This window comes from Oryx dammah, unplaced genomic scaffold (genome assembly GCF_014754425.2).
Source record: "Oryx dammah isolate SB20612 unplaced genomic scaffold, SCBI_Odam_1.1 HiC_scaffold_17, whole genome shotgun sequence".
Taxonomy (NCBI): Eukaryota; Metazoa; Chordata; class Mammalia; order Artiodactyla; family Bovidae; genus Oryx; species Oryx dammah.
Window position 1 is genome coordinate 61,435,164 of NW_024070201.1, and position 16,367 is coordinate 61,451,530.

General features: G+C 36.0%; 1 protein-coding gene across 1 annotated transcript in view; it reads right to left on the bottom strand.

Annotated features, from left to right (window-relative positions):
- CSTF3 (cleavage stimulation factor subunit 3) overlaps positions 1-16,367 on the bottom strand; it is a 67,848-nt gene that overhangs the window by 11,160 nt on the left and 40,321 nt on the right. Inside the window, exons 4-10 of the mRNA XM_040258967.1 lie at positions 6,442-6,474; positions 5,597-5,694; positions 4,615-4,681; positions 4,503-4,537; positions 4,293-4,419; positions 2,715-2,792; positions 1,084-1,246 (exon numbers count right to left, since the gene is read on the bottom strand). Of these exons, the coding sequence (XP_040114901.1) occupies positions 1,084-1,246; positions 2,715-2,792; positions 4,293-4,419; positions 4,503-4,537; positions 4,615-4,681; positions 5,597-5,694; positions 6,442-6,474 (601 nt within the window). The remainder of the gene's footprint in view (positions 1-1,083; positions 1,247-2,714; positions 2,793-4,292; positions 4,420-4,502; positions 4,538-4,614; positions 4,682-5,596; positions 5,695-6,441; positions 6,475-16,367) is intronic.

Genomic DNA, 16,367 nt, shown 5'->3' on the forward strand with positions numbered 1-16,367 from the left:
GTATTTAATATGCTATTCCCCTCAAATACACAGCCCTGTGTGTGTAGTTCTGGGATAGCTAGAACTCAAGTCAAATGCTGAAGTTTTACCAGCTTGAGGTAAGTGACATGGAGTTTTGGGTTAGAAGAGCAACCGGAAATTCAGGGGGAAAATCCCCCAAAAGAGAACCACAGAAGGTGGAGGCTGAAAATCTGGACATAAATGCGCTCAAAATTTTAACTGACTCTAAAATAGACATCCACAGGAAAAAATACAAAGAGCTCGAGCAGAAAGAAGAGCTGAAAGAGCTGGAGTGATATCTCATCAGCTGCCCACTCACTGTAATGGAGACCATGTTTGGATTCTGACTCCCATCAGGTTAAGGGATTCTGAGTAAACACCTTGAACTTTCCATTGTCTTAAGAGTAAAGACTATATCCCAGGACTAAGAGATTTACCGTGAGATAAAGGCCACTAACATAGGCTCATCCTAACACTGTAAAGCCAAGCCTCCACAAAGTCAAGAAGATCTGCCAGTAATTTAACTCCCTGCTAAAATAAAACCCAACATTCTCCAGAGGAAGATAATAGAATGTAGTCTTTACTATGTATCATTTATACAGCTGTACAATGTCCAGAAATTTTTTTTTAAATGTCCAGACTTCTGACAAAAAAAAATGTGACCTATAGTCAAGAGGAAAAGAAATCAACTCCTCAATGGCACAGATGTTGGAATTAGCAGACAAAGGTTTTATAACTATTTTAAATATATTCAAGGATAAAAAGAGAAAGATGGTAATGGCCATGGAATCTCAACAGAAAAAGGAAAACTGTAATACATATAAAAATTCCTAGAATGGAAATTTATGAACTGGAAAGTAGAATATTTGAAATGAAGAATTTACCAGATGGGCTCACCAGCATACTGTATATGATAAAATAAAGGCCAGTGAACATGGAGACATCTATAGAAATTACTGAGTCTGAGAAACATAAGAGGAAAAAAGCCTGGGGATAAAAAAACCAGCCTTGGTAACCTATAGGATAATACCAAGTGGCCTAACATACATATAATTGGAGTCTCAGGAGATCTAATCTTGTTACCTCTTTTAGTTATCAGGGTCTGATCTTCTGTACGAAGAGGGTTGCTCTTTTCCCACTGTATGTACTTCTTCCACATATCCACCTGCTGAGCTTCTTGAGGAGTATTTTGAGGAGGCACTGAGGGAGCATTGCGGTCCAAACCTTTCATTACTGTCTCATATTCCTAGACAATAAGCATTTAGAATTCTGTGGTAAGCTGAAGAACAACTCATATATGGAATGGAGTTGATCAGTTTGGAATATTTTGTTCAAAATGCCTCCCCCCCCGCAATACTACTTTGTTCAGTTCAGTTCAGTTCAGTCGCTCAGTCGTGGCCGACTTTGTGACCCCATGAATTGCAGCATGCCAGGTCTCCCTGTCCATTACCAACTCCTGGAGTTCACCCAAACTCATGTGCATCGAGTCGGTGATGCCATCAAGCCATCTCATCCTCTGTCGTCCCCTTCTCCTCCTGCTCCCAATCCCTCCCAGCATCAGTCTTTTCCAGTGAGTCAACTCTTCACATGAGGTGGCCAAAGTATTGGAGTTTCAGCTTCAGCATCAGTCCTTCCAAAGAACATCCAGGACTGATCTTTAGAATGGACTGGTTGGATCTCCCTGCAGTCCAAGGGACTCTCAAGAGTCTTCTCCAACACCACAGTTCAAAAGCATCAATTCTTCGGCGCTCAGCTTTCTTCACAGTCCGACTTTCACATCCATATGTGACCACTGGAAAAACCATAGCCTTGACTAGATGGACCTTTGTTGGCAAAGTAATGTCTCTGCTTTTGAATATGCTATCTAGGTTGGTCATAACTTTCCTTCCAAGGAGTAAGCGTCTTTTAGTATCATGGCTGCAATCACCATCTGCAGTGATTTTGGAGCCCCCCAAAATAAAGTCTGACACTGTTCCCACTGTTTCCCCATCTATTTCCCATGAAGTGATGGGACCAGATGCCATGATCTTAGTTACTACTTTGTTAATATAACCTAAAAACTATTTAAGAGCAGGGAGAAAGATAAAAGATTAATTACCCAAGAACAGGTTCCCAGGACGAGGTGAAGAGAACAGCCCTGGGCCCTCTCTGTAGGTGATACAGAAAGTCATTCTCAAGACAGAGAGGTTGACGGATCAACATGACTAATGATCTGGTGGCATCATTATTGCCATCTCTGGAGAAACTTTCTTTTAAAACTTCAATAGTTCATAGTATTAGGCTATTTTCCCTAACTTCTAACAGTTTCACTGAGCAGAAAGGAATGTACACAAGACAAAACTCTGTCCCTGAGAGCGATGTCATTAGACCAGACAGTAGTACAGTATTCAGATATGTATGAGCAGATAGGAGGGATGGATAACAACTACTTGATTAATTCTATGTAGAACTTTGTCTCTACAACCTGTTTCTCTATTTTAAAAAATAATTTCTTCCAAACTTGATTTATTCTATTTTATCCTTTCACAAGTCTGTAAAGAGGTATTTCACTTTAAATATCAAATACATCATCTGTTCAGACAATGTAATTAACTGTTATTAGTTAAGATTGCCAATGATTAAACATATTGAGTAATACCAGATGGGAAAAGTCCCTGTGTAAATAACATACTCATAACAAACATTATAGTAAGCAGCTTGATGGAATTCCATACCTTTGCTACCCGCCTAGCATTCATGTAATCTCTACTCCGATCTTCAATCATTTTTTTAGCTAAATGAATATTGATACCCTAAGAGAAAAAAAAGAAAATGTACATTATTTTAAAATTAACTATATGTTAATATTAGGATAATACAGTTTATTCATTTGCTAGATAACTTTCAATTATTTATTTTGAGAGGTTTTTTGGTTAGTAAAATAAAGGTTTGATCACTTTATATGCTTAAGAAACAAGGAGGACCTGCCTATATATTATGAGATGGCAGTAAGCTTCAAAGATAGGGAGTGATTTGGAAAGGGTCAATTATTTCACATAAAATTTTACTAATAAAGAATGATGTAATGTACAGATTCAGCTGGGTGAATAGCCATGGCTTAGTTCTAAAAGCCTTTTTCTAACTAGGTCTGCACAATTTCATTCATGCCTAGTAGTTCTCAAAGAGTAGTCCAAAGATTCCTGTTCCCCAAGACCCTTTCAGAGGGTCCGTAAGATCAAAACAATTTTCATATATCACTGAGACATGATTTGCCCCTCTCACAAATATACAGTGGAGTTTTTCAGAAGTTATATGACATTCAATATGATACCAGATAAAATGTAGAAGCAGATATGAAAATCTGTCCTCTACTAAGCCAGATACCAGAGAGATTTACAAAAATATGAAATAATGCCCCTTTTCTCACTGAGTTTTTTCTTATTTTGGGAAATATAGTATAATACTATTTATGTTAAAAATGTAAGGAGTCTAATATCTTGACATTTTCTCAGTTTTAATCCCAACATAAGTATTCATAAGTAAAAGCCACACTGAATTTAAAAGTTCTTTGGGGGCTTCCTAGGTGGCTCAGTAGTGAAGAACCTGCCTCACAATGGAGACGCTGGTTCGATTCCTGATCCGGGAAGATCCCACATTCCTCAAAGCAATTAAACCCCTGCGCTACAACTATTAACGCTGTGCTCCAGAGCTGGGGAGCTGCAACTTCTGAGCCCACCCGCCCTTGAGCCTGCGCTCTGCCACAAGAGAAGTCACTGCAGTGAGAAGCCTGAGTGTAGCCTCTGCTCGCTGCAACTAGAGAAAAGCCTGTGCAGTAACAAAGACACAGCACAGCCAAAAACAAATAAATAAAATACTAATAAATCACTTGCTTATGAAACAAAGATGTTGGACCACAGTCCCACATCTCGCAATTGCAAGGCAATAATCACATCACTGTAACTAGGTGAAAGAGGTGCATTGCAACTCATCACTACGACTAGAAAAGTAACTAAAAAGGAACTCTTTCATAAGAGTCAGTGGCAACATGTATGTGTACGACTGTGTGGACATAGTTTAGCACTGAATAAAAATAGTTTTGTAAGAATTATAATTCTCCTACTGTATTCTCTAAAAAATAACAGTAAGTGAGATTCTCAAAACATTAGGAATGGTCCTTTCATTACAATCAACATGAAAACAAACGTATGCAGCACTGATACCCAGATATCTAATATTAGAAAGGCTACAAACCCACAACGCATGAAAATTAAAATCACTTTGTCATAATAATAAACTACTCTGTCCTAATTTACCTCTTCATACTTGTTATAGTCTCTCCACAGTTGTTCAATGTTGATCATTGGATTAACACAACCTCGTTGATAAACTCTTCGAACAGCTGTTATTCTCTGATTTTCTGCATAAGATCCAACAGCTTCCCTGGTATTGGATGAGAAATGCCATCAATTATATTATACCTAAATCTGTGTTCGCACAGAAAATAAAACTATGTAAATACTTACACGCCTTTTAAGAAGTTGATGTAATCCACCCAAATCTAAGAAATAAAAGAAAATGTTAGTATTTTTCTTAGTAGTTTCAAATTGTGTATGTATTAGAAAATTTTAACTCTACCTGGTAAGACATAATTTCCATTCCAATTTTATCCAGTGCAAAGTCATATGCTTGAGCCATCTTTTCTCTGAAATAAATGTGAAAGATATTTTTTAGAAAAACTGTTATTAAAATGTATCTATAACTAAAACATAATCATAACTTCCATTCATAGGATCAGAACATTTAAATCTTTTATAAAAACAAAATGTAATGACATCTTTGCAAGTATACAGTGTTCTTTTGTGTTTAGCTTGTTAATGTCATTAATTTATATACTTTGTTTCTTTTACCTACTACTTGTAAGCTTATCAAAGATAGGGGCCATGTTTTATATAATTTTATAACCTTCAAACTGACTAATCTTTTATGTAGAAGATTCAAATGGGGAAATATCTGATTCATTGATTAAGAAGGTAAGTTATGGCTGAAGATCTATTAGCTCTGAAGTAATATTTAGGGAGAAAGAACTTGTTCAATATAAGACTAACAATAAGGAAGAAAAGAAAACAAAGAATTCTGAGAAATAATTTGCCTATTTGTTACATACAAAAAGAGCATTTGAGAAGGTCCATTATTTATATTCAACAAAGATAGATAGGTGAGGGTACGTCCTACTGAGGAGGTCAATTACACAACAATACCATGGTCAAAGGTGCCTTCGAATAGTTAAAAAGTGCATTACAAATGTAACCTGCCAAGAGTGGTGCCAGGACAATAAGATGCCTTTTATTAAATTGACAACAAGCCTGTGAACAAAGTGATCTGGAGCGGCAAAAGTAGTGTTTCAATATAGAAGCGGGACTTGGATGATTCAACTCTCCAGAATAAATCTAACGCCAGTGATTTTCTTTAAAGTGGTTTTCCCCGTGTTTTACTAACTTCTCAGAGAATCCTGATTTTTCAAATCTTTAAATTTCTTCATCCTCGGAGTTAAGAGTTGCGAGAGGAGATGAATAAATTAGGACATGACTTGCATTCTTAAGATCCTGATTTAACTTACTTGTAACTTGGTAGTTTACCCTTGGTTTCTCGGACATATGAAAGATAACACTTCCATAAATCAATGTGCAAAACCTTCATAAGGCATCTCTGAAATAGCTGTAAATACAGTAAAATATGAGAATCCACAGTTAAATAGATTTCCCATGTACACAGTTGAAATGAAACATTAAAGAAACAAATTCAGCTCCTCTGTCCATGGGATTTTCCAGGCAATAGTACTGGAGTGGATTGCCATTTCCTTCTCCAGGGGATGTTCCCGACCCAGGGATCAAACCCAGGTCTCCCGCACTGTAGACAGGCGCTTTACCATCTGAGCCATCAGGGAAGTCCTTTCATGAATTTAACTTCTTACAAATAAATGACAAATAACAACTCCGTCTATTTTGTTTACATAATCAAAATCATTCTCATAATTTTGGTCAGGAGAATATAATTACTTTCCTTTCCAAAATTTTATTATGAACATTTTCAAGCACACGAATGGGTTGCATAAGTACAATGAACTCCTATATAATCATTTTGTTGTTATGTCGCTAAGTCAAGTCCAGCTCCATGGACTGTAGCCTGCCAGGCTCCTCTGTTCATGGGATTTCCCAAGCAAGATTACTGGAGTGGGTTGCCAATTCCTTCTCCAGGGGATCGTCCTGACACAGGGACTGAACTTGCATCTCTTCCATCTCTTGCATTGGCAGGCAGATTCTTTTCCACTGAGCCACCTAGGAAGCTCATATAATCACTAGCTAGATTCAGTAATTATTAACATTTTACTGTATTTGTCTCACAAATGTTAAGTCCTAAATTAAACTTCAGCATAAAATTCAAAGTGTATTTAAGAGGACTCACCTTTTCTACCTTGTCATAATTTTTAGCTTTAATCTGCAGAGAAACAGAAGAAAAAAAAACAGAATTAACACTATTCTTTTTAGAGTATTAAAACACTATCTGAGTGTTTTGATTATACTTGTAAATTCATTTCTATACTTTCCTATTAATTCTGCCTATCAAAAATAACAAATAATAGAAGTCTGAATCCAACATGGATAACATGCATTGTAAATATGCCTTACATATATTAATTTTATATGTAAAAAATATTATACATTCAATATGTTGAAATTTTGTGAACTAAAAATTTTGTAAAACAGTCACAAGATGAATAAAGAAATACAAACAAGACATATTTGAATAGAGCTTTGAATAGATCTATTAAAGACAAAACTTTACTTTCCCTGAAGAACTACTACTAAAACAGTCTGAGTAGGGTAGCAAAAAAGATTTGCTAATTTTGACCACACAAATTTTAATCACTCAGTCAACCTGCTATACTGGGGATATCACAGTGAACAAAACATGCATAGTCTGTCTATGTCCTCAGAGAGCTTACAATTTTACAGGGGAAACAAGTGCCAAGGTGAGGGAACTACAGGGTGCTATGGGAGCATTTAAGAAGGGAATAAAACTCAGGCTTAGGGGACTGCAAAAGATTGTCTAGAAGTTAAGATGTTAGGAATGAGGTGTCAGGTCAGAATAGCTATCTCAAAAAGTCTACAAATAATAAATGCTGGAGAGCATACAGAGAAAAGGGAAACCTCCTACACTGTTGGTGGGAATGCAAATTGGTGCAGCCACTATGCAGAACAGTATGGAGGTCCCTTAAAAAACTAAAAACAGAGCTACCATATGATCTAGCAATCATAATCTTGGGCATATACTTGGAAAAAATGAAACTCTAATTTGAAAAGATGCATACACACTAATGTTCACAGCAGCACTATTAACAACAGCCAAGATATGAAAGCAACCCAAGTGCCTATCAACAAATAATTGGCTTAAGAAAATGTGGAATATTACTTAGGCATGAAAAAGAATGCAATATGGCCATTTGCAGCAACGTGGATAGACCTAGAGAATATTATACCAAGTAAGGTAAGTCAGAAAAGGTGAATATTATATGTCACTTATATGTAGCATCTAAAAAAATAATACAAATGAATCTATACACAAAATAGAAATAGACTCAGAGACATAGAAAATAAACTTACGATTACCAATGGGGAAAGGGAAGAGAAGACGAATAAATTAGGAGTATGGGATTAACAAATTACTATACATAAAACAGATAAGCAACAGGGATTTACTGTATAGCACAGGGAACTATACTCAACATCTCATAATCTAATATGGAAAATAATCTGAAATATATGCTTACACATACAACTGAATCACATTGCTATGTAGTTGAAACTAACACAAAACTGTAAATCAATTATACTTTAATTAAAAAAGAAGAATGAGTTGTTAGACTGATAAAGGGAGGATTTATTCCAGGTAGGAGTGACATGTGTGAAGACAAGGGTTAAATACTATTAGATTTCCCTTTGAATATTTTCATTAGATGGTAGATGGGGTTAGTTGTTCAATTGTGATACATCAGCAAATCTTTGTATCAGCCTGATACGTGAATAATTTGGTTAGTGAAATTGGCTTGTGGTCCTTTCCAATCAGTAGTATGTATAAAATTTCCCACTGCTTTCTAGCTTAAGGTACTACAGATCAGAACTCTGGTGACAGGGTCTTTTTCTTTTGCTGATTTCTTGCTCTCTCTTTCTCTCTGGATTTCACCCTTCATCTTCAGAGATCATAAATTGTGACAGGATTTGCTTAAACAGTCTTTGCTCTCTGAGGCAGTCAGTCAGAGCTCTGGAGTCAGATCTCTTGGGTTCACTTTCTGACTGTAATAGTTAAACCTTTTTTCCCTTGTCTGAATTAGGGGGGATAACAGCACCTATTTTGTAGGGCTGTTGTAAGGATTCAACAAGTTAATAAATGTAAAGCCTTTAAAACACTGCCTAGAATGGGAACTTAGTAATTGATATGACATTTTTATTATTTTTAAAAATATTTATTTGCATGTGCCAGGTCTGTTTAGTTGCGGCATGATAACTCTTAGTTTTGCATGTGGGATCTAGTTCCCTGATCAGAAATGGAACTCAGCCTCCACCCCCCACCCCCACCCTGCATTGGGAACACAGGATCTTAGCCACTGAACTACCAAGGAAGTCCCATTATTTATTATTATTACCACGAATTCTGCTTGGGACTCAACATGCCCCTTGAAGCTAGAATCATGCCTATTTCAGCTCAAGGATGTCTTTTAAAATTACTGCCTCTCTTCAATCTATTCCTTTTTTTTCCTTCTGGAACTCCTATTACACACATTAGTCTCCTTCTGTCCTCAAAATCTGTTATTTTTATCCTTTGCCTTTGGCTTTAGGTTTAAAAATATTTCTTCTGCTAGATTCTCCAGGCCACAAATTTAAGTCTCTGTGTTATCATTTTCCTCCATTTGACCTATTGTTGTAGTTAGTTCAAAAATTAGCGTTTTTAGTGCCAAAGATTTTTTGTGTTTTTTAAATACTGCACTTTCAATCTCACTGTGTTCCTGTTTTTTTTTTTTTTCAAGTAATTGTCTCTCTCCTCCAAAAGCTCTTTTTGTTGGGGGCCTGTCCCAACAGTTTGTGTTCCTTTCTTCTTGCTGGATCCTTAGATATGCAGTTATTTTTTTCCATCTATCCCCTGAGCTCAGAGTTGGCAGTCCCAGTGCAGAGCTGACCCTCTCTACCACAACAGCTGTGTAGCAGGTGTAGACAGCAAGTTGGCTGATGGTAGTCTTTTGACAAAAAAACAGTCTTTACGCAAGAGTAAGGACTCAGCTTGCCAGTTCAGCTCCTTTTTGGTTTCCTGGAGTCCAGGCTGATGTCAACATTTAGGGTGCCAAGTGTTTCTGAGTCAGTTTCTTATTCCTTGTCTTAGGCGCTCCACCAGCCCTGTCTTTCAAGACTTCTGTAGAAACTGAGATTTCCTTTCATCCAACTGCTTGCCTCAGTACAAATAAATAAGTTGAGAGTGGGAATGAAGTAAGATGAATTTAAGTCACTAGACTTCCAGATGTAGATGGCAGATTATAAACAGTTCTTACAACTGGCCAGGAAAACCAAAACTACTCATTGGGAAAATTGGCAAAGAATCTGAATAGGCAATTCTCAGAAGAGAAAATGTAAATGGTTAAATATGGCACCACACACAAATTTCCAAAATAGGAAATACAAATTAAAATAGTAAAATATCACTTCATACCCATCAGAACGGTAAAAGCTTCAGAGGGTATTAACACTACCAAAGCAATGAGAATTAGTGACTTCATCCATTGCTGTAGGAAATATTGTTATGGTCTTTACAGAAAACCACTGGGAAAAGCTACTCAAATAAAAATTACACATCTTTTAACACAGCAATTTTACTTCTGGGACCTACCCCATAGAAATAAAAACACCAAGACGAAAATGGGTTTAAACAAAGTTATTTTCTGCAAACTTTGCAGCAGCAAAATCTTTAACAAAATAAATGTCCCCCCAAACAGAAGTGGTCTAAATTAATAATCATGGTGCATCCACATCACGGAACTTTTTATGTCCATATAAAACAAATTAGGGCTATAATAAGTAATTTGGGGGAATGTCCACAAGATTTTATTGAATAAAAAAAGGTTAAAATATGTATAATCTAATCCATTCTTGTAAAAAAAAGCTAATATGATTATGGTAGATAGAGTTCTATGGGTGGAGGGAGGAATAGAGACAAGAAAAAAGAGACTGTATTTCATGTATATGATTTCATTTATGCATTTGAGTAAAAATTGTCTATATATGTGTGTAAAAATGTAAACAAAAATCCCTAAATTTCTTCTTACATAAATTGATCTTGTATCTTTCATTCATCAATTATTTATTACTTCAATTAGTGTAAGTTCAAAATACATATGTACAAAAAGACCCTTCTGATTAATATAGGAAGACTCTATGGCCTTGAATACATTGCTACTGATTGTCATTCACTTAATTCAATCAAGTATTCTTTGACAGCCACTCTGTACATAGAGCCTACACTGGTAGCATTACTATTAGCAGATATCTCATTTTTAAAACATCATTCAATCTTTAAAAATACCACTCTACTTTGGAGAAGCAGTGTGGTAAAGTGAAAAGAATCTGATCACCCTTTATCAACCACTGAATCTCTCCCATCATCAGAGTTTTCATTTTTAAACAAAAATAATAATACCTACCAAGAATGATTTTCCTAGGACTGAAAAGAAAGCATCTAGACATTCCAGATACTCATAAATCATACCAATTAATAAAATTACAAACCAAAAGAAATATAAACTTCATTACATCTTCTTTGAACAGAGCTATGTAAACCAAATTACCAGAAAGAGCAATGTTGTAATTACAATTGGCCTCATTTGAGAAAAAGCAAAGGTTATGTGGATGATCATATTCAAATTCCATTATTGGTGAAACTAGTACAAGAACATGTGAACATCACTTTGGTCATTCTACTACTAGTCTATTTTTCTTTTTCGAAAGATTTCTGTTTACTAGATTTACATGAAAACATCTTATCTTTAAGTTAAATATTTAAAAATATACTTAGCATAATTATGTACTTTTGTACAGGAACCTACCTGATAAACGAAGTTAGGTTTAAATTTTAAAAACTCTTGATAGTGCTTTGAGTTTTGTTTTGATATCAGAAATTCTCAGATCTGTCATTAACCAATAGGAAATGCCTCCATTTAGGACAGAAAAACAGAAGAGATATTTTTTCCAAAGAGGAAATGCAAATGGCCAACAGGTACATGAAAAGATGCTTAGCATCATCAGTTCAGTTCAGTTCATTTCAGTCGCTCAGTCATGTCCGACTCTTTGCAACCCCATGAATTACAGCACGCCAGGCCTCCCTGTCCATCACCAACTCCGGGAGTTCACTCAGACTCACGTCCATAGAGTCAGTGATGCCATCCAGCCATCTCATCCTCTGTCGTCCCCTTCTCCTCCTGCCCCCAATCCCTCCCAGCATCAGAGTCTTTTCCAATGAGTCAACTCTTCGCAGGAGGTGGCCAAAGTACTGGAGTTTCAGCTTTAGCATCATTCCTTCCAGAGAAATCCCAGGGCTGATCTCCTTCAGAATGGACTGGTTGGATCTCCTTGCAGTCCAAGGGACTCTCAAGAGTCTTCTCCAACACCACAGTTCAAAAGCATCAATTCTTTGGTGCTCAGCCTTCTTCACAGTCCAACTCTCACATCCATACATGACTACTGGAAAAACCATAGCCTTGACTAGATGGACCTTAGTCGGCAAAGTAATATCTCTGCTTTTGAATATGCTATCTAGGTTGGTCATAACTTTCTTTGCAAGGAGTAAGCATCTTTTAATTTCATGGCTGCAATCACCATCCGCAGTGATTTTGGAGCCCCCCAAAATAAAGTCTGACACTGTTTCCACTGTTTCCCCATCTACTTCCCATGAAGTGATGGGACTGGATGCCATGATCTTTGCTTTCTGAACGTTGAGCTTTTAAGCCAACTTTTTCACTCTCTACTTTCACTTTCATCAAGAGGCTTTTGAGTTCCTCTTCACTTTCTGCCCTAAGGGTGGTATCATCTGCGTATCTGACGTTATTGATATTTCTCCTGGCAATCTTGATTCCAGCTTGTGTTTCTTCCAGCCCAGCGTTTCTCATGATGTACTCTGCATAGACGTTAAATAAGCAGGGTGACAATATACAGCTTTGACGTACTCCTTTTCTTATTTGGAACCAGTCTGTTGTTCCACGTCCAGTTCTAACTGTTGCTTCCTGACCGGCATACAGATTTCTCAAGAGGCAGGTCAGGTGGTCTGGTATTCCCATCTCTTTCAGAATTTTCCACAGTTTATCATGATCCACACAGTCAAAGGCTTTGGCATAGTCAATAAAGCAGAAATAGATGGTTTTCTGGAACTCTCTTGCTTTTTCCATGATCCAGCGGATGTTGGCAATGTTAGCATCATCAGGGAAATGCAAATCAAAACTATGTAGTTTTCACCTCATACCTGTCAGAATGGATATCACCATAAAGAACACAAATAACACATGTTGGCTGGTGAGGATGTGGAGGAAGGGGATACTTCATAAACTGATTGTGGGAATATAAATTGGTACAACCACAGTGGAAAACAGTATGGAGGCTTCTCAAAACCAAAATAGGAATTCCACTCCTGGGTATATATCCCAAACAACTAAAATCATTAATTCAAAAAGACACATGCACCCCAATGTTCAGAGTAGCATTATTCACAATTCCTAAGATATGGATGCAAACCAAGTATCCATCAACAGAATGGATAAGGAAGATGTGGTATTAATAAATACACACAATGGAATACTAGTCAGTCATGAAAAAGAATGAAATTTTGTTATTTACAGCAACTTGGATGGACCTGAAGGGTATTATACTAACTGTATTAAGACAGAGAAAGATAAATACTGTTACATCACTTACATGGGGAACCTAAAAAATACAATAAGCCAGTGAATATAATAAAAAAGAAGCAGACTCACAAATACAGAGAACAAATTAGTGGTTACCAATAAGGAGAAGGAACAGAGAAGGAGCAATATAGGACTAGGGGGTTCAGAGGTAAGAACTATTAGGTAGAAAATAAGCTACAAGGATATATGTACAACATGGGGAAATACAGGCAATATTTTGTAACAATTATGAATGGAGTATATTAATAAAAATTGTGAATCACTATACTGTACACCTGTAACTTATATAACATCGTACAGCGGCTATACTTCAACAAAAATAAAAGCCTCCATTTAAAGCCCTTTATATATATGCACACAATTTCGCCAAGTTTTCTTGAACTTGCTCACATCTTATCTATTATATTAAAAGTAATGCTGCATAAGTTTAAATAATAGGGATTCTTAAAAAATTATCTTTAGGGAATTCCCTGGTTGCCCAGTGGAGGGTGCACGGGTTCCAACCCTGGTCAGGAAAACTGATTCTGCATGCTGCATGGTGCAACCATAAACAAACAAAAAATTATGTTTAGTCTTCAGTTCTCTAACTTGCAAATGGTCATTGGAGGTTTCTGTTTTTCAAACAGGTATCCTCATTTATTCTAATGCAAAAAAAAATTTTAAGTGGTTGGAGATATACTGTAAAATGAACAATTTATCTGTTCATGTGATGGAATGATTGTTTTTTTCAAAGCTTCTAATAACATGGCCATTTTATTTTTGTAATTAAAAAAAATTATTCCAAGAAAAAAATTAGCGTAATACTTATATTTTTATATCACTATTATTTATAATCAAAATATCATATAAGTGCAATATTACATTTTGGTGAATCATTTGAAATATCAAAATATGAAAAGTTAAGGTGGAGGGAAAGAACTAAATTTAAAAAATTGTCAACTGGCAATTCCTTGGAAGTTCAGTGGTTAGGACTCTGCACCTACTGTTGAAGACTTGGGTCTGATTCCTGGCAAGGCCAAAAACAATTATTTCCTCCAAAAATTTTTTTTCTTACAAAAAAAATCCAACCAAATTCTGTAACATCAGAACATTTTACTGTTATTTTTTAAATTGTCAATTATAATAATAAGTAACTAACTGTATAAATGATTTTAAATGTTTCAAAAACACATTTGACTAGTAAACTTAACTGGCAAGACAACTCTAGAGAGGAAAGTAAGCAAAACAATCTAAAGAAAAAATAAGTCTCTATATATTGTGTTGAGGTTTTCATATAATAACTATTTGTTTTTTAAGACTCTACTGGTCCACACAGCAGAGGTGGAGTCTGGCCCCATCTCAAGTAAGATCATATGGCAGTTGCTTAAATAAATGTGACAAATAACCAAATTAATTGTAAACCCACACTCTTTAATTTGTTCTCTATATCTTTTCTACTCTAGAGCACAGCACAAGCACTTTTGTGGAATTTAAGCAACCAATTTGAGTTGCAGAAGCTGCCTCATTCTGTCTTAATTTTCTAAAAAGTTCAACCCCAATCCTGAAACCTGAAAGAAATGGAATCCTAAATATAAACCCTGTCCTTCATTAATTTACTCTTTTCCACCACACTTCTGCTGTTTTCAATCCCTTGTACCCTGGAAATTATGTCTTAGATGGTTACAAAATGTAAGCAGATTTCAAGAATTTGGGAAACACTGAAGAATGTCACTTTAAGATTAAACAACAGATCTTAAAAGTTGCCAGAGTAGCTGCAGAACATTCTCCTTCCCACCACCCAGTCCCAACCTTAAGCTAAAGACATCAGGAAAGGAGTATCTGTCAGCAAATCCATTTTTATATAAGAAATTGTATGTCCATGTGACAGGCTCTTTTCTAGCTCTAGAGATACAGTGGTGGGCTAAACTAAGTTTTATAGCTCATAGAGTTGTTTTTAGTAAGGGAGTCAAACATAGTTCAAAATGTTTGCTTTGCTTCTCTGTGCTTCCTAATTTTTCCTACAATATATTGTACTATTTCTATAACCTTCCTATTAAATGTAGCTATAAATGTGTGACTACATACACATATACATAGATTTAAGATTGTTGAAAACCTTGTTGTTGTCCCATAAATTCTCAGTTCCTCCAGGCCCTTAAAATGTGCACATAAGTAACATTTGTTAAATACAAGGGTAAAGTATAAACCACTTACAGTCTCAGTATGATTGAAATTAAACATGTGCTAAGCAAAAATATTATCTTCAGTTCTGGATTAAATTTATGTCCATTTTGATTCTTTGTACTAACCAAATTAGGTATTAATCTACTCTTCTGAAACAATAAGAAGTATTTGTAACATGTTTAGGATTTACCAAGTAGATATGGGGATATGGACCTGAACTCAAAAAGTTTATAATCTAGTTATAATCAAAGTATTATTGGAAAGATAGGACTAAGTTTAAATTATTTTCTATTGGTGCCATGTCTTATAAACCCAGAGGAATAGGAGTTCCATGCAAATTACCGTTACCAAGGAAAGTTTTACTGTGCAGATAGAATCCTGGCCATTGATGAGAAACAAATTTCTGAAAGTTAACGAAATAACATGAGTTTCTCAAAGTTTTCTGTGGAATAGTGAAAACATTCAGACAAGAAAGAATAGATAATAGGAAAACAGGTTGGCTAACTGTGGTGGAGGTCCATTACAGAGGGCCTGAAACACCAAGGAGAATTTAAACTTGATACTAAATTACTGATACTTTCATCAGTTGGATGATTGGGCGATACTTTTACGATACTTTTACCACACAATGATACAAGTACACAAACTATGGCTCATGGTGGAGGTGGGAGTGACGGGTAAAGGTAGGAAGCTTTTGGTGCCATGGAGTAAGGCAAGCTGGCCCCTGCTGAGAGAACAGGGAGAGAAAAACAGCAATATAGATGGTGGGATATGCCACAGGTCAAAAGGAACTCTGGGTAAAGAAAAGATCAGTGAACCTGACAAAAGGGAAATTATTGCAGATTTAAATTTAAAAGCCAAAACAATTCAACTTCTTAGAACCTGAAATCAATGACAAAATACTCATTTATTAAATATTTAATGTAGGTAAACACTACTCCAAGAGTTTGTATGTATTATTAACTCATTCCATCCTTAGAACACTCAAGTAAAGTACTATTATTTACTGTATGAAAGATGACAAAACTGAGAAAGGTTTAGTAAGCTGCCCAATATTGCACAACTGAGCTCTTTACACACTACATTGCTCTTTATCTAGATATATGTATGAGGATGTTCATTCTAAGAGTGCTTATGGGGACTTCCCTAGTGTCCAGGGGATAAGACTCAGTGCTCCCAATGGAGGGGGCTCAGGTTCAACCCCTGTCAGGGAACTAGATCTTACAGGCCA